We start from the raw sequence: 19,796 nt of genomic DNA on the forward strand, positions 1-19,796 counted from the left end.
CAGTGTTTGAGCCCCTTATACGCATAATGCCACATATGCCCCACATATTAATGCTATTCACATACAACCACTTGGTTGTACTCCTCACATATATGCTCCACATTAATAATGCTAGTGCTCTTTGTGGGTTGGGAGGCCGGACGGCACCATGGCTGCAGGGAGACAGTGTTGCTATCTCTGCAAAGGCCCATGTGAGGAGGAGGAGCTGCTGTTGGTTATGCACAGCAGCCCTCTTCCCGTGGCCATTTTTTAATGCTCCTCGTCGCAATCACTTAACTGATTTCAGAGTCCTGGCTTGTAAGCTGCCGGCTCCCAACGGAGTTCTGATCACGGTAGCTAGCCCAAAGCAGGACCTGATGGGTCTAGTGAGTGGTGGACTCGGGTGCAAAAATATATTCACCCATCCCTGCTCTAGCTTGGCCTGCTTATGCCTATTGGTGCTAGTATATACCAAGGTCTTAAAGTCCACCAAGGATCTAATTGTGAGACTTAGATTTTGTTTGTTCATTTATTTGACATGATCTTATAGGTTAAGTCTTTTTAAACAATATTAAATACATTTATTGTTACATTACTCTGTCAACCAGCGCTGTATATTTTTCTTTGTTTACCTTGGTTTAAAGGGCTTGCCTACCCCTCATTTTTACAGCTGCTAGGATGGGCCACTCACCACAGCGCCTGTGTATATGTATAGGTTTCCACATTCACACTCCCACATATGTATATCTATCCACCCATCTTGATGGCTTCAGGGTCCCATCATAATGTGCAACCGGTTGAGACACATACTGAAACAATAGTGTAATCCAGTGGTTCCCAAACTTCCTTGGATCATGGTGTCTCGAACCCCTAGGTCCCAGCAGGAATGCACTGAATAGCTATGCTTTTTGGGGTTTGGTACATAATGGTCACTTCTGACCGCTTGCCAGCAGGGCTCCATCGCCTTCAGAAAAAGATGAGGAGGAAGGTAAGTGGTATGAAGAGCAGGAGTGGAAGAAAGGAGGTGGCAGGAAAAAACCTATGGCAAGAGATGTAGTGGTTTGTGACTGGCACAGGGGAAAGGGGAGTGGTGAGAGTAAATGGTAAAAGGTGGGGCATCAGATATAAAAGGAGTAATGAGCAGAAAAAGAAAAGTATAAGACACCTGGCCCAGGGCGACATGGAAACATACATTGATGACTGGATGGGTAAAGTGATATACATACTAATGGGGATAGTATATAAACAAAGGGGTTAGGGGAGGGGGACATGGTGACACACTGGGGCCTAGGGGGTAACATGGGCATGGGAGGGACATGGTGGCACAAACACACTGGGTCTTGGGGGTGAAGGAGACTTGGTGACACTAGGGGGGCCTGGGTCTAGGACATGTTGACAGTCTGGGGAGGGCGACATGCTTACACTAGGTCACTAGGGTTGTGGGGGACATGATGGCATACACGCGTGCAAGTGCAAACAGAGTGGAGGTGGGCTCCGGTAGTGATGGATTGCCTTGCATGCCCTCCCATTTTACCCAGCCGTGGAACAAGTAAAAAATTGCAGAAAATGAAATGGAGTGTGCTTGTATGGCGAGTGTGATCCCAGAGCCGACCCTGCTTTACACATGGTGGATGTGTTATAAAATGTGTCATTTGTGTCTCTTAGACTGACAATATGATAAAACATGAAAATGTTGGAAGCATCACTGCTTCCATGAATTCTTGTTACAAATGCCTTGTGTGCCACACCTACACTGAATTTTATTTTTTATTTTTTTTAACACACAGTATACAGCATACTTGCCTACCTGACCCTCTCCATGAGGGAGAAAATGCTCTGTTCCTGGACATTCCTGGTAATGTATGATTGCCATCACCTGTGGTGAAACACCTTTCTTAACAATTACCTAGCTCACCACAGGTGATGGCAATCATACATTACCAGGAAAGTCCAGGAACAGAGCATTTTCTCCCTCATGGAGAGGGTCAGGTAGGCAAGTATGCTGTATACTGTGTGTGTTAAAAAAAATAAAAAATAAAATTCAGTGTAGGTGTGGCACACAAGGCATTTATAACAAGAATTCATGGAAACAGTGATGCTTTCAACATTTCAATATTAAATCCTATAGTCATCAGGTTAAACTGTTTTATGGTGCTTGCATACCTGCCTTGTGCAGAAGCAGTGGTCTGCAGGAGGACACAGCAGAACGGAGTATTCAGCTACAGCCAGCCAACTACTTATGGGTGAAGTGGTGGTGGGGTCCCCTAAATGACATAAGGTGCGGAGGGGGCAATGCCATGGACATGATGCGGCACAGTGAGGGCTAGTAAAGCCTTCAACTGCAGCAGCATGAAATGTCGGGACTGCGCACAGTGGGGGCAGATGTAGTGTTGCAAATACTGCAGGCGGAAGGGGTGTTGGAGCGGGCAGTAGCCGCTAGGCTTTCAGTGGGTGGGACCTCACATGGCCACTGACATGCAGACATTCTGTGTAGCAGAAAAACATTTTCCTGCCTACACCAGCATAGCTAATGCTGTGGGCCTATTTTAATGGGTGACCTGGAGCTGCAGCTCCACCTGCCCCATTGTTAATCTGTCTCTGCACTATGCCACAGGTTCTTAAACTATGTTCTCAGGACCACACACATTAGATGTTTTCCAGATTGCCTCACAGAATCACTAGTGAAATAATTAGCTCCATCTTTGGATATTATAGAATAGGTCAGTGAGTAATGAATACACCTGTGCACCTGCTCAGTGATCTGGAAATATGAACTGTGCTCTCCTGAGGACAGAGTTTGAGAACCACTGCACCAGTGACGTGCGGTGGGGTGAGGCAGAGCCTTTCCTGTCATACTAACGTTTGTGCCAGAGTTTTGACTGTATAAAGTATATGAAAAATACAAAGAATGTTTGAAATATCATCATCTTTGCATTATTCTAATGTTTATAGCCAAGTCTCTGGAGCAAAAAGTCTATGGCAGGGTAGGCAGTGCCTCATCTGGCTAACTTTTCCGCACTACTCTTATCAAAACTCATCAAATTTCCAGGAATTTATACTGCTGCACCTGTGTATAATTAATGCCCAGGTGTACACTTTGGCTCATATATTGCATATAAATCTGGCTCTGGTTCTAGCCAGTGCCTCCTGAGCCATTTAGCTCACCGCACATCCCTGCACTGCACTATACAATTATCTGGCAAACAATCTGTCCAATCTGGCTGATGGGAATTTAAATCTTGTAATGTATTAGAGCAAATTGCAATCAACCATTTACTCCCAAACACAGGAAAATGGACAAAGCTAGTTGTTCAAACAAACTGGTTAAATATTTGACTATTTTTCACCATTTTCCAGTGTTCAGGAAAAATAGTTGATACATGACCAGATTTTCATTCCACCCAGACAGATGGTCTGCCAGATAATTGTTTAGTCTGTGCCCAGCTTACCTGTAATTTATGCTTTCTTTTATAACAAATGGGCATATAGATGGTAAGCACCACCCACTAATGCATTGTTGCCAACTATTGTTAATTTCCAGAGGGCAATCTCGGGTAACAGTGTTTTCTATGTATCTGGACATGTTTGCAATGTTGCCAATTAAGCAGTAGGCACTGTCAAGGGTTAGAGTGCTTACAGTAGAGCTCACAACTGTCTTGTCATGCATTGTAATATTTATGTCCTGATGTGTGCTCTACTCCATCCAGGTAAACAGCAATGTAGTGTGGACATCACAGAGCGTGTAGATTGTGGATTTCCCGGGTTAAGCGCTAAGGAATGCTATTCCAGAGGCTGCTGCTTTAATTCAAGTGTTCCAGGGGTTAAATGGTGTTTTTACCCCAAAAGCACAGGTAGAGTATAGAGTGCAGTGGTAGAGTGGGAGCATGTAATGCTATTGATTGCAGATTTGGTGGTGCACAAACATGAGTTGGGCGCATAGCTCCGTTTCTTGTGTGTTCTTTATTCTTAGCCATGGCCAGACAGTATATTAGAAAATGCCATTGTTTAAGTGGAAATTTCCTGTTACCAGCTTTCCAAAGTTTGTTCAACTGTTTGATTAACTGTTCATGAAAAATTATACTTTGATTTTATTTATTTTTTAACCGCTGAACCCAAATGATCAGTTGACCAAAGGAGCTAAATTGCCCCATTTTCTTAAAAAAAAAAAAAATTACTTCTGGATCTTTACTTACTGATTCAACAGCAAGTGACCTGAAACAATGTAACGTGGAACCATACAACAGAAGGGATTGCGGCTACCCCACAATAAGTGCTGCAGAATGTAAGAAGAGGAATTGTTGCTTTGACTCCAGCATTCCAGGGGTTAACTGGTGTTTCTTCTCCAAGTCACAAGGTATGGAGCTGCTGTATAGTTACACACAAGTCATTATAGTTATATGACGCTCACACCTCTTAAGCTGGATACACACTTACAGATTATCTGTCCAATCTTTTCTAGTTGAAACAAAACTCTGGTAATATATGGGAGTAAATGTAATTTTACCATTTGCTCCCAAACACTGGAAAACATACAAAAATGGTCATTCAGATAAATTGGTTTCAATTTATCTGAACTACCTTTTTATTGTAGGTTTTCTGGACTTTAGGAGCAAATAGTTGATTATCATTTTGCTCCCAGATATTAGCAGATTTTTGTTCCAAACAGCCAGATTGGACAAAGTATTATAGCGTGCATCCAACTTAAATAGTAACATAAATTATTGTAGTCTTCAGTCATGATGTACATGGGTGATCAGTGGCAAACGCAGGATTTGCATGGGGGGGTTTCCAGAACTGGGCGGAGCCAATCACAGGGTGCGGACTGAGGTGACCCAGTACATGCTGGGTCCGTAAAACTAGTGTGTATGTATGTATGTATACATTGAATGTAAGCTCTCACGAGCAGGGCCCTCTTCCCTCATGTGCTTACCCTTGTCTTACTTTAATAATCTTCAGCTGCACCAAATCCAGCAGTCTTCTGCCACCTGATATTTATTCCAGTGTCATCTGCTGATGTAGCTATGTTTATTTACCCTGTACTTGTCCCATATTGTCGTCAACTGTAAGTTGCTGTTTTCCTGTTTGATTAATTGTTTATGTACTCTGTAATTGGGCACTGCGGAACCCTTGTGGCGCCATATAAATAAAGGATAATAATAATATATCTACACATATATATATATATATATATATATATATATATATATATATATATATATATATATATATATATATATATATATATATATATATACACACACACACATACCATATTAAACATGCATACATGTATATATATCATGTGTGTGTGTGTATATGTATGTATGTGTGTGTGTATATATATATATATATATATATATATATATATATATATATATACTATAAATTAAAATAAAGTAAACCTTTTATTGCACTTACAAGTGCCACCAGGAAGACAGCAGTCTGCAGAGGACGCTAGACAGCCATTAATAATACTCATGCAGCTTAAAAAAAAAAAAAAAAAAATTTTTTTTTTTTTTTTTTTTTTAGTGAAGGGGGGTTTCTGGGTACTCGGAAACCCCCCCCTGGGTGCGCCACTGGTGATTAAAGCCTTCCAGGTACATAGATCCATCAGTAAAGCTGGGTGTGCACTATATAATTATTGGACCAACACTGGTGGTTGGAATGGAAATCTGGTATCTAGGAGAGCAAACTACAATCAACCATTTTCACCCAAACACTAAACAATGGTCAAAAATTGGTTAAAATTTTGGTTTAACCAGTTTGATTGTATAATAGTTTTTGTCCATTTTTCAGTGTATGGGAGTAAATGGTTAATAGACATTCGCTCCTATATGTTACCAGATTTTCATCCTAACCATCCAGTTTGGAGAGAGGGCCTGCCAGATAATTGTATAGTGTATGCCCAGGATAACGGTCTGTTATGCTCTTGTATGATGTCACACAAATGGGTGGACATATAGAGCAAGCACCACCCACTCATGCATAGTTTCCAACTGATGTGAAGTTCCAGGGGGCAATCTGTTATAAAGAACCATATCTGGAAACTGTTCTTCCTTCCATTGTCCCTAGTTTAAAAGATGACCAACTCCATGTATTCAGTATATCCCAGATGATGGGATTCCAGCAGTCAGAATACCATTGCTGGCATCCTGATAGTGTAATTCCTGAGTGTTCCCTTCTCTCCTACACCGTAACACTAACAATCACTTTCTGCAGCCTAACCTTCCCACTTAGTGCCTGTCACTAACATCCCATCGGTGGTGCCTAAAACCAAATGTCACCTTACTCACAGCCGAATCCCAACCATCCATTCAAAGTGCTTAAAACCTAACCTCCCACAGCAGTGTCTAATCCTAACACCATGGGTGACGCCTAACCCCCCCCCCCCCCCCCCTAATCCTAAACCTAACCCATCTGCTATGCTTACAAACAGATTGCCAGCTGTCGGCATTCTGACTGTAGGAATCAAAACGGCTGGCATCTTCCCTGCATCCCAACTCCACAACAATTCCTCTTTTTCTGAATATTGAGTGTGATTCTTAGTGTTTTTTCTTATTCTAAGATAGATATATATATATATATATATATATATATATATATATATATATATATATCTATCAGATTCATCAAACATTATAGAGCTTTTTCTATGTATCTGGGACATGTTGGCAATTATGTATTTGGCACGGTCAAGGGTTGGAGTCCTTGCAGTAGAGCTCACAAATTTCTTGTCATGCATTGGAATATTTCCTATTGTCCTGATGTTGTGCTCTGCTCCATCCAGATAAACAGCAATGTAGTGTGGACATTACAGAGCATGAAGATTGCGGATTTCCTGGGATAAGTGCTAAGGAATGCTATTCCAGAGGCTGCTGCTTTAATTCAAGTGTTCCCGGGGTTAAATGGTGTTTTTACCCCAACAGCACAGGTAGAGTATAGGGTGCAGTGGTAGAGTGGGAGCATGTAATGCTATTGGTTACAGACTTGATGGTGCACAAACATGAATTATGCCCATAGCTGTAAGTCTGGGTACACACTGTCTGATGTGCATCCGATAGATCGTGCGAGCCACCGGCTCGTATGATATATCCGTACCATCGGACAGTGTACAGGTGATCTCCTATACAATGCATGGTCCTGCAGCTTGTATACGACATTGCATATCTTTTGTTTTGCACTTGAGAGCAAAAGACATGTGACTGCCCTACATGCTCTGGGATGTAGTCACAGCAGATGCATCATACAGTGGGTGCACTTAAAATGTATCGTTTGCAATGTCGCATCTGCCCAACATCCTGTAGTTTGTACCCAGCCTTACAGCTTTGCTTGTCCATCCCTTATTCGTAGCCATGGTCAGGCAGTATATAAGAAAATGTCATTATTTAAGTGGATATTTCCTGTTATCAGCTGATGTTCAAAGTTTGTTCAACTGTTCCTAAAAAAATTAAACTTAGTGATTTTTAATGCAGCTGAACCCAAATGATCAGTTGACCAAATGAGCTAAATTGCCCTGTGATAAGTAAGCACTAGGCCATGTATGCTCCATGAACTATACATCACTGAACATCTTCAACACAGGCAATTCTAATTACATGCAAGTAATGAGATCACACATACTCTTACATACACACCTGATTATGCATCGGGGTAAATACAGATTGGGAGCAGATTTTGATCACTATTCTCAGTACAGATGTGCGGGGTTAGATTTATCTGAATTTACCTGGATCTCAAAACAGCGTCTTTTTGTCTCCGATGTCATGTGTTTAGGATAGCCAATGAGAATATTCCAGATAAATCTGAACTAGTGTTAATTTTGGCATTAAGAACGGAGTACATTCAAACCTGCACACTCCAAATTTTTGGAGACAGCTTTGTATCTGCCCACTTGGAAATAGACATTAATACAGTATGTGATGCACGTTGTGTATCATAATACTACATGACACTCGCATCTCTAAGTAGTAATATACAATAAATAAGTGATAGATGCCTTCAGTCATGAGGTACACTAGTAACAAAGCCTTCCAGGTACATAGATCCACCGGTAAACTAGATACAGGTTGAGTCTCCCTTATCCAAAATGCTTGGGACCAGAGGTATTTTGGATATGGGATTTTTCCGTATTGTGGAATAATTGCATACCATAATGAGATCATGGCGATGGGATCTAAATCTAAGCACAGAATGCATTTGTTACATATACACCTTATACACACAGCCTGAAGGTCATTTTAGCCAATATTTTTTATAACTTTGTGTATTAAACAAAGTTTGTGTACATTGAGCCATCAAAAAACAAAGGTTTCACTATCTCATTCTCACTCAAAAAAGTCCGTATTTCGGAATATTCCGTATTTCGGAATATTTGGATATGGGATACTCAACCTGTATACACTATTTCACAGGTTCTCAAGCTCTGTCCTCAGGACCCCACACATTACATGTTTTCCAGATCTCCTCACAGAATCACTAGTGAAATAATTATCCCTATCTGTAGATCTATTAAAATACGTCGGTGAGTACTGAATGCACCTGCTAGGAGACCTGGAAAACATGAACTGTGGGTGTAATTCAGATCTGATCATAGAAGTTCAAAATTTAGCATGTTTAAAATAATTTACTCTGACATGTGGGTGGACGCCCATCACAGGACAAGTTCGCCCTGCATGTCAGGCCCTAGCCCCACCCCCCACTCCTGCACAGGTGCAAAAGCATCTCATGGCAGTGATGCTTTTGCACCTGGTAAGTAGCTCCCTGCCAGTGCAGCTCCTGCTATTCGCTATGTCCTGGGTCACAGCAGCTGCGTGTGACATGAAGCTGCTGCAGCCCCCCCCCCCCACCACCCATGGTCCAGACATGCTGCATTTTCTGGACCATGTCACACCAACAGCGTTCTAACGCTGTTGATACGCCCAATAACTGCCTCTGCCTGCCAATCCGGTGCAGGCAGTCACAGCCCAGAGATACTCTTAGCAACTTACTGGGCTCCCAGGGCGCATGCGCAATCCACAAAAAGTAAAACTGCAATGGCTGCAGCTTCAGTGTTCCAGTCTGAATAAGCCCCTATGTGGGGTTCTGAGCACAGTTTTAGAACCACTGCACTATACAATTATCTGGCAGACCATCTGTCCAATCTGGCTGGTTGAAATGAATATCTGGTAATGTATGAGAGCAAATCACATTCAACCATTTACTGGACTCCCAAACACTGGAAAATGGACAAAAATAGTTGTTCAAACAAATTGGTTGAATATTAAAATGTCTATGTAGTTGAGACATGATCAGATTTCAATGCCAACCATAAGGATTGGTCAGATGGTCTGCCAGATAACTGTATAGTGTATGCCCAGTTTATCTGTCGGTTATGATTTCTTTTGATATCACACAAATAGGTGGGCATATAGAGAGCAAGCACCAGCCACTCATGTATATTTGCCAACTGATGGTAATTTCCAGAGGGCAATCTCGGGTAACAGTGTTCTATGTATCTGGGACATGTTTGCAATGTTGGCAATTATGTATTTGGCACGGTCAAGGGTTAGTACTTGCAGTAGAGCCCCCAACTTTCTTGTCATGCATTGTAATATTTCCTATTATCCTGATGTGTGCTTGGCTCCATCCAGATAAACAGCAATGTAGTGTGGACATCACAGAGCGTGAAGATTGTGGATTTCCTGGGATAAGTGATGAGGAATGCTATTCCAGAGGCTGCTGCTTTAATTCAAGTGTTCCCGGGGTTAAATGGTGTTTTTACCCCAAACGCACAGGTAGAGTATAGAGTGCAGTGGTAGAATGGGAGCATGTAGTGCTATTGATTAGATTTAATGGTGCGTAAACATGAATTATGCCCATCGCTCAGGGGCATAGCCAGAACTTTGTGGGCCCAATAGCAACATTTTGAAGGGGTTCTCCATCCCAATGCTTCTATAGAAACTTCTCTGCCGCAGTTGTTAGTTTTATACCCTATAATAGTGCCCTAGTTCATTTTCTGAACCATAGTAGTCTTATTTAATGTTATGCCCCATAGTAGTGCCCTAGTTTATTTTATGTACTGCAGTAGTGCATTATTTCACCCTGTCACATTTCAGAGCTGCCAGTACACATTATGCCGCACAGTACCCCCAATTCATATATATATATATATATAGTACTCCTTGTTCATATTGTGCCTCATTACAGTGCCCCAGTTCTTATTATATAACCTGAAAATACTTTCCATTTCATTTTATACCACACTACAATGAGAAGGTCCAGGGGCATACCTAGTTATAATGCAGAACCCAAAGAAAGTTTGTAAGGACCCCTACATACCCCCCAATGGTGAAAGTATGTAGATGTGACAGATAAGGTGGACCACTCTCAGCTCTGGGCCCCATAGCTGCTGCACTGCCTGCACCCATAATATCTACGCCCTTGCCCTAGCTCTAAGGCTTGCATGTGCATCCCTTATTCTTAGCCATGGTCAGACAGTATATAAGAAAATGCCATTTTTTTTTTAAAGTGGAAATTTCCTGTTATCCGCTGTACAGAGTTTAACTGTTTTACTCTTCCAAATTTATTTTTTTACTTATTGCCCTGTGATCTAGCTAAATTGCCCCTTTTTATTAAAAGAAACATTAAACTGCTCTAACTTCTGGATGTTTCCTTACTGCATCAACAGCAAGTGACAAACAATGTAACGTGGAACTGTACAGCAGAAGGGATTGTGGCTACCCCACAATAAGTGCTGCAGAATGTAAGGAGAGGAATTGTTGCTTCGACTCCAGCATTCCTGGGGTTAACTGGTGTTTCTTCTCCAAGTCACAAGGTACAGAGCCGCTATATACTGTAGTTATATGAAGATCACACCTCTTAAGCTGGATACACACTTATAGGCCCTACACATTCGGCGATGTGCCGCCGAGCTGCCAGACCGCCGATACGGGCAAGCCAGCGGCAGGGTGGCAGTGACGGGGGAGTGAAGTTTCTTCACTCTCCCTGTCGCCTAGCTCCATAGACGTGCAGGCAAACATGGAAGATCTCGTCCATATTGGCCTGCATGCACAGCCTACATGTCACCAGCGATGAACGAGCGCGGGGCTGCGCATAGTTAATCGCTGGAGCCTCCACACTGCACGATATGAACGTTATCTTATTCATTAATGACCGAGATCGTTCATATCGTGCAGTAATATCGGCATGTGTGTAGGGCCCATTAGATTATCTGTCCAATGTTTTCTAGTTGAAACAAATCTGGTAATATGTGGCAGCACATGACAATTGACCATTTGCTCCCAAACACTGAAAAACATAAGTCATTCAATTAAGTTGGCTAAATCCGTTTTATTTAGCCAATTTTTCCAAATTACCTTTTATAGTATAGATTTTTGGGACTTTAGGAGCAAATAGTTGATTGTCAATTGCGCCTAGATATTAGATGTTTGTTCCACTCAGCCAGATTGGACAGAAAATATTAGAATGCATACAGCTTAAATTGTAACATATATTCATCATTGGAATCTTCAGTCATGATGTACATGGGTGATGAAGACTTTCAGGTACATGGATCCATCAGTAAAGCTGGGTGTGCACCAGGACTGTAACTAGGAGTGCGGAGGGGGCACAGCACATAGCGCTGCAATGTAGGGGGCGCTGTTGGTGGCACTTGAAAATTATCTGTTCTAATCACTTGCAGCATCCCCCATTTTTGAAGCCCAGCATCCCCTGACCACCCCTGTCTCCTACCCTGACCCCTTCTGTGTCGCTAATACCTATTCAACATTCATGAACTCAACTTCAGATTTCTTTGTTATTCAGTGGCACTGTCAAGGATTCAAAACCCATTGCCTGTGGCATTGCAGTCAATCTATTGATTGAGCCATTTGCCCTTGCATAGAAAAGTAGATAATTCTAAAGTAGAGAATTCTAACTATTTGACACTTACCATGTACTTTGTGGGGAAAAATGATCAACATTGCAGCTGAGCAGATCTATGTAGTGTGTGTGGCTGCAAGAGTGGCTCTGTGGCTGCACACTACATGGATCTTCTCAATTCCAATGCTGATTATTTGTTTACAAAGTATCAATAGCCTCATAGTGTGTTCATAGTTTTTATGAAAGATAAAATGGCTCCGTGAGTAGGGTGTTTGATTAGAATTCAACAGGTCATGGGTTTGAATCCCGGGTATTTCAGTTTATTGATGTGTTCTTTAAAGTGTACACATATAGATATAATCTAGATATAGATCATGTGCTTTCTCTGGGATCAATCTTGTCACACCCCTTCCCCACGAGGCATGCGCCTTATGTCCCTATTGGAAAAATGGGGGTGGGGGCAGCCATTTCTCTCTGCTACAGGGCACCAAAAAGTGTAGTTGCAGCTCTAGTATGTACTATATAATTATCTGGCAGACCATCTGTCCAACACTGGCTGGTTGGAAAGGTAATCTGAGAGCAAATTACAATCAACAGTTTACTCCCAAACACTGGAAAATGTACAAAAATGGTATTAAAACAAATAGGTTCATTTTTGGATTTAAATAATTGGTATAATACTTTTTGTCCATTTTCCAGTGTTTGGGAGCAAATGGTTAAATTACATTTGCTCCTATACATTACCAGACTTTCATTCCAACTATCAAGATTGGATTGATAACCTGCCAGATAATTGTATAGTGTATGCCCAGGATAACTGTCCGTTATGATCTTTCTTGTATGATGTCACACAAATGGGCGGGCAGATGGAGAGCAAGCACCGCCCCCTTATGCATAGTTGACGACTGATGTGAAGTTCCAGGGGGCAGTTTCTGGTATAAAGGAAAGTATCTGGAAATTGTTCTTCCTTCCATTGTCCCTAGTTTAAAAAAAAATTGACCAACTCCATGTATTCGGTAAGATATCCAGCTGATGGTATGCCAGCACTCAGAATACCATTGCCAGCATCCTGATAGTGTAAATCTTGACAGTGGGGAGTTAGGACTGTTCCCCTCTCTCCTCTATACCCTAATACTAACCATCCCTTTCCACACCCTAACCCCACAGGTGACTCCTAAGCCATCTGCTATACCTACAAATGGATTGTCAGCTGTTGGCAATCCGACTGCAGGAATCCCAACAGCTGAAATCTTCACTGCATCACAACTCCACAACAATTCCTTTTTCTGTATATTGAGTGTAATTCTTAGTGGTTTTCTTATTTTCTGTGGTAAGATATATGGAGAAGTATTACATGTTAAAATACATAATTTAAGTCAGATTCATCAAACATTAGTCTTCTATGTATCTGGGACATGTTTGCAATGTTGGCAATTATGTATTTGGCACTGTCAAGGGTTACAGTACTTGTAGTAGAGCTCCCAACTTTCTTGCCATGCATTGTAATATTTCCTATTGTCCTGATGTGTGCTCTGCTCCATCCAGATAAAAGGCAATGTAGTGTGGACACCACAGAGCGTGAAGATTGCGGATTTCCCGGGATAAGTGCTAAGGAATGCTATTCCAGAGGCTGCTGCTTTAATTCAAGTGTTCTTGGTGATAAATGGTGTTTTTACACCAAAAGCACAGGTAGAGTATAGAGTGCAGTGGTAGAGTGGGAGTATGTAATGCTATTGATTACAGATTTGATGGTGCACAAACATGAATTCTACCCATAGCTGTAAGTCTGGGTACACACTGTCTGATGTGCACCCGATATATCGTGCGAGCCACCGGCTCGTATGATATATCCGTACCATCGGACCGTGTACAGGTGATCTCGTATACAATGCACGGTCCTGCAGCTTGTATACGACATTGCATATCTTTTGTTTTGCACTTGAGAGCGAAAGACATGTGACTGCCCTACATGCTCTGGGATGTGGTCACAGCAGATGCATCATACAGTGGGTGCACTTACAATGTATTGTTTGCAATGTCGCATCTGCCCGACATCCTGTAGTTTGTACCCAGCCTTACAGCTTTGCTTGTCCATCCCTTATTCTTAGCCATGGCCAGGCAGTATATAAGAAAATGTCATTATTTAAGTGGAAATTTCCTGTTATCAGCTGTTCAGTTTGGTCAACTGATCCTAAGAAAACAAAAACCTATACTTGATGATTTTAATGCAGCTGAACCCAAATGATCAGTTGACCAAAGGAGCTAAATTCCCCTGTGATAAGCACTAGGCCCTGTACGCTGCATGAACTATACATCGCTGAAAAACATCTACAAACTGGCAATTCTAATCACATACAAGTAATGAAATCACACATACTCTTACATACCCAGATTATGCATCGGGGTAAATACAGATTGGGAGCTGACTTTGAGCACTATTCTCAGTATAGATGTGCAGGTTCAGATTTATCTGAAGTTACCTGGATCTGAAAACTGTCCTTTTGGGTCTCGATGTCATGTGTTTAGGATAGCCAATGAGAATATTCCAGATAAATCTGAACTAGTCTTAATTTTGGCATTAAGAACAGAGTACATTCAAACCTGCACACTCCAATTTTTTGCATAATGCTTTGTATCTGCCCACTTGGAAATAGACATTAAGACAGTATATGATACATTGTTGTCTCATAACACTACATGATGCTCACTCCTCTAGTAACATACAAGTAAGTGATAGGAGCCTTCAGTCATGAGGTGCACTAGTAATAAAGCCTCCCAGGTACATAGATCCATCAGTAAAGCTAGATATAAACTACTCCTACATTCTCAAACTGTCCTCAGGACCCCACACATTACATGTTTTCCAGATCTCCTCACAGGATCGCTAGTGAAATAATTAGCTTTATCTGTAGATCTATTAAAATGGGTCAATGAGTAATAGTGATGAGCAGATTTGGTTTTACTCTGTTTTACTCGTTTCTCAAAATGGCATCTTATTGGCTCACAGATGTCACATGTTGTGGATAGCCAATAAGATGGCATTTTGAGAACCGAGTAAAACCGAATCCGCTCATTACTAATGAGTAATGAATACACCTGTGCACCTGCTAGGTGACCTGGAAAACATGAACTGTGGGTGTAATTCAGATCTGATCATAGAAGTGCAAAATTTAGTATATTTAAAATTTACTGACATGCGGGTGGACGCCCATCACAGGACAAGTCCGCCCCACATGTCAGGCCCTAACCCACCTTCTGCACAGGTGCGAAAGCCTCTCACGTTAGTGATGCTTTTGCACCTGGTGAGTAGCTGCCTGCCAGCGCAGCTCCTGCATTTGCAGGCCGGTTCTCACAACGTCTTGTGCTGCAGCGGTTGCTTGTGACGACATGCTGCAGCCCGCCCCCAATGGTCCAGACATGCTGCCAGTGCCGTTTCTTGGGGCGAGCCGTGCAACCGCACGGGGCGTCCGCCGCGGCACTTCTTCAGCACTAAATCCCCCCTCCCCTCTCCTCCCGAGTGCCCAGCTCGGGGGGCGGGGTTTCGCAGAATGACGCGTTTGCGTCGTGACGTCACGACGCAATTGCGTCATTCCGAGAAACCCCGCCCCCCAGCTGGGCGCTCGGGAGGAGGGAGAAGGGGGAGCCAAGCCGGCCGGCGCCGCGCAGACGAGGGAGAGGCGGCTGAAGAGCGGGAAGAACCGCTTCAAATGTAAGTCAGCCCCTCTCCCTCTCCCTCTCCCTCCCCACCACCTACCGTACTGTGTAAAATGGGGACACTTGCCTGCCGGAATGTGTAAAATGGGGACGCAGTCTGCCGTCATGTGTAAAATGGGGACACGTGCCTGCCGCAATGTGTAAAATGGGGACACGTGTCTGCCGTACTGTGTAAAATGGGGACACTTTCCTGCCGTACTGTGTAAAATGGGGACACGTGCCTGCCGCAATGTGTAAAATGGGGACACTTTCCTGCCGCAATGTGTAAAATGGGGGCACTTTCCTGCCGCAATGTGTAAAATGGGGACACTTTCCTGCCGCAATGTGTAAAATGGGGACACTTTCCTGCCGCAATGTGTAAAATGGGGACACTTTCCTGCCGCAATGTGTAAAATGGGGACACTTTCCTGCCGTACTGTGTAAAATGGGGGCACTTTCCTGCCGCAATGTGTAAAATGGGGACACTTTCCTGCCGCAATGTGTAAAATGGGGACACTTTCCTGCCGCAATGTGTAAAATGGGGACTCTTTCCTGCCGCAATGTGTAAAATGGGGACACTTTCCTGCCGCAATGTGTAAAATGGGGACACTTTCCTGCCGCAATGTGTAAAATGGGGACACTTTCCTGCCACAATGTGTAAAATGGGGACACTTTCCTGCCGCAATGTGTAAAATGGGGACACGTGCCTGCCGCAATGTGTAAAATGGGGACACTTGCCAGCGTACTGTGTAAAATGGGGACACTTGCCAGCGTACTGTGTAAAATGGGGACACTTGGCTGCTGTACTGTGTAAAATGGGGGCACGTGCCTGCCGCTATGTGTAAAATGGGGACACGTGCCTGCTGTACTGTGTAAAATGGGGGCACGTGCCTGCCGCAATGTGTAAAATGGGGACACTTGCCAGCGTACTGTGTAAAATGGGGACATGTGCCTGCCGCAATGTGTAAAATGGGGGCACTTTCCTGCCGCAATGTGTAAAATGGGGACACTTTCCTGCCGCAATGTGTAAAATGGGGGCACTTTCCTGCCGCAATGTGTAAAATGGGGGCACTTTCCTGCCGCAATGTGTAAAATGGGGGCACTTTCCTGCCGCAATGTGTAAAATGGGGGCACTTTCCTGCCGCAATGTGTAAAATGGGGACACGTGCCTGCCGCAATGTGTAAAATGGGGACACGTGCCTGCCGCAATGTGTAAAATGGGGTCACGTGCCTGCTGCAATGTGTAAAATGGGGACACTTTCCTGCCGCAATGTGTAAAATGGGGGCACTTTCCTGCCGCAATGTGTAAAATGGGGACACTTTCCTGCCGTGCTGTGTAAAATGGGGTCGCGTGCCTGCTGTAATGTGTAAAATGGGGCCTTTTTTTTTTTTTTTTAATCCTGTGGTGGCCATGATGATATCAGATGAGGCCACGCCCATCTTAAAGCCATGCCCATTTTAACGAGGCCATGCCCCCTTGCCGGGAGCGCATGGTTTTCCTCTTTATATCTATGGGGGGGGGGGATTTTTTCTTATGTGAATATGAGGGGGGGGGGGCGCATTTTTAAATCTCGCACTGGGAGCCAAATTGGCTAGAAACGGCCCTGCATGCTGCATTGTCTGGACCATGTCCCACCAACAAAATTCTAACGCTGTTGGCACGCCCCATAACTGCCTCTGCCTGTCAATCCGGTACAGGTGGTCACAGCCCAGATATGCTTTTAGCAACTTACTGGGCTCCCGAAGCACATGCGCACTCCACAAAGTCGAACTGTGATGGCTGCCACTGCAGTGTTCCAGTCTGAATTAGCCCCTGTGTGGGGTCCTGAGCACAGAGTTTTAGAACCACTGCACTATACAATTATCTGGCAGACCATCTGTCCAATCTGGCTGGCTGGAATGAATATCTGGTAATGTATGAGAGCAAATCACAATCATTTACTCCCAAACACTGGACAATGGACAAATAGTTGTTTGAATATTTGGTTTAACCAACTTGTCTGACCATTTTTCTTTTTCCAATGTTTAGGAAAAATACATACATGGTAACATAGTTATTGAGGTTGAAAAAAGTCAGAATGTTTATATAGTTGATAAATTATCATATTTCAATGCCAACCAGAAAGATTGGACAAATGGCCTGCCAGATAATTGTATAGTGTATGCCCAGTTTATCTGTCAATTATGCTTTCTTTTACGATATCACACAAATGGGCGGGCAGATAGAGAGCAAGCACCAGCCACTCATGCATATTTGCCAACTGATGGTAATTTCCAGAGGGCAATCTTGGGTAACGCAGTGTTTTCTATGTATCTGGGACATGTTTGCAATGTTGCGAATTATGTATTTGGCACGGTCAAGGGTTAGAGTCCTTGCAGTAGAGCTACCAACTTTCTCATCATGCATTGTAATATTTCCTAATCTGTTGTGTGCTCTGCTCCATCCAGGTAAACGGCAATGTAGTGTGGACATCACAGAGCGTGAAGATTGCGGTTTTCCTGGGATAAGTGCTAAGGAATGCTATTCCAGAGGCTGCTGCTTTAATTCAAGTGTTCCCGGGGTTAAATGGTGTTTTTACCCCAAAAGCACAGGTAGAGTATAGAGTAGAGTGGTAGAGTGGGAGCATGTAGTGCTATGGATTAAAGTTGGTGGTGCTCATACATGAATTAGGGCCAAAGCTCTAAAAATTTACCTTCTGTATCCCTTTTTATTTAGCCATGGCCAGACAGTATATTAGAAAATGCCAATGTTAAAGTGGAAATTTCCTGTTATCAGCTGTTCAGTTTGTTCAACTGTTGGATTTAACTGTTCAGAAAATATTATACTTTGTGAATTTTAACACAACTGAACCCATATTATCAGTTCACCAAAAGAAATAAATTGCCCTGTGTTCTTGCTAAATTGTCCCATTTTATTAAAAAAAACCTTAAGCTGCTGTAACTTCTGGTTGTTTCCTTACTGATCCAACAGCAAGTGACAGACAATGTAACGTGGAACCGTACAGCAGAAGGGATTGTGGCTACCCCACAATAAGTGCTGCAGAATGTAAGGAGAGGAATTGTTGCTTTGACTCCAGCATTCCTGGGGTTAACTGGTGTTTCTTCTCCAAGTCACAAGGTAGGGAACTACTGTATAATTACTCACAAGTCATTATAGTTATATGCTGCTCACACCTCTTAAGCTGGATACACACAGAAGTACCCTACACTCCAGGCCCGGCGCTACCCGCTCAGCGAAGGGATGCAGTGCAGGGAGGTGCTGGGACAGAGAGGCGCTTTCCCTGCTCTGAATCCCTTCACTGCTGCGCCGTCCTGGCCCCCCTGCTGCTGCTGCTGCTGCTGTGTCTGTCACTGTATGACAGTCACTGGCAGCAGCGCCTGCAGAATCAAAAACCTCCTGCCTCCCCTCCCCGTGTGACAGCGGCTGAGTACGGGACAGAAGGGGGCGGAGCTAAACGGCCCGAAAGGGGCGGGGCTAAACGGGGCAGAAGGGGCGGAGCTACACTGACCAGGCTGCAGTACAGAGGGAGACTGGCTTAGGTAAGTGGTGTGTGTGTGTATGGTGAGTGTGCATATGGTGGGTGGGTGTGTATGTGTGTGTATATATGTGTGAATTGTGTGTGTGTGTGAGGTATGTCTGCGTACGCGCACTTTATGGACGCTAGTACTGGGGAGGGGGGCATTACGTATAATGACGCTACTACTGGGGGAGGCCATTACATGCAAGGACGCTACTACTACTGGGATGGTGCATTACGTATAAGGACGCTACTACAGGGGGGGCATTACGCGTAACAACGCTACTACTGCTGGGGGGGGCATTACTTATAAGGACGCTACTAGTACTACGGGGGAATTGCATATAAGGAGGCTTCTACTGGGGGTGCATTATGTATAAGGACGCTACTACTACTGTGGGGCATTACGTATATGGACGATACTACTATTATGGGGAATTACGTATAAGGACGCTTTTACTACTGGGGGTGCACTACGTATAAGGACGCTACTACTGCTGGGGGGAGCATTACGTATAAGAACGCTACTACTACTTGGGGGCATTATATATAAGGACGCTACTATTACTCGGGGGGCATTACGTATAACAATGCTACCACTACTAGAGGGGCATTACGTATAAGGATGCTACTACTGGTGGGGCATTATGCATAAGGACGCTACTACTACAGGGGGGGGGGGGGGGGGCATTACATGTAAAGATGCTACTACTGGGGGGACCATTACGTATAAGGACGCTACTAGTA

At 43.5% G+C, this 19,796-nt stretch overlaps 1 protein-coding gene across 50 annotated transcripts in view; it reads left to right on the top strand.

Annotated features, from left to right (window-relative positions):
- Positions 1-19,796, top strand: part of LOC135050271 (uncharacterized) — a 466,297-nt gene that overhangs the window by 75,842 nt on the left and 370,659 nt on the right. For 42 of the 50 annotated variants that reach the window (XM_063956613.1, XM_063956631.1, XM_063956611.1 and 39 more), the window contains 8 exons: positions 3,687-3,830; positions 4,184-4,333; positions 6,767-6,910; positions 9,609-9,752; positions 10,646-10,792; positions 13,384-13,527; positions 17,980-18,123; positions 18,503-18,649. In XM_063956613.1, coding sequence (XP_063812683.1) covers positions 3,687-3,830; positions 4,184-4,333; positions 6,767-6,910; positions 9,609-9,752; positions 10,646-10,792; positions 13,384-13,527; positions 17,980-18,123; positions 18,503-18,649 — 1,164 coding nt within the window. The remainder of the gene's footprint in view (positions 1-3,686; positions 3,831-4,183; positions 4,334-6,766; positions 6,911-9,608; positions 9,753-10,645; positions 10,793-13,383; positions 13,528-17,979; positions 18,124-18,502; positions 18,650-19,796) is intronic. The other 8 variants (XM_063956619.1, XM_063956617.1, XM_063956623.1 and 5 more) reach the window with 8 other exon arrangements.

The sequence above is a fragment of the Pseudophryne corroboree genome, chromosome 2 (genome assembly GCF_028390025.1).
Source record: "Pseudophryne corroboree isolate aPseCor3 chromosome 2, aPseCor3.hap2, whole genome shotgun sequence".
Taxonomy (NCBI): Eukaryota; Metazoa; Chordata; class Amphibia; order Anura; family Myobatrachidae; genus Pseudophryne; species Pseudophryne corroboree.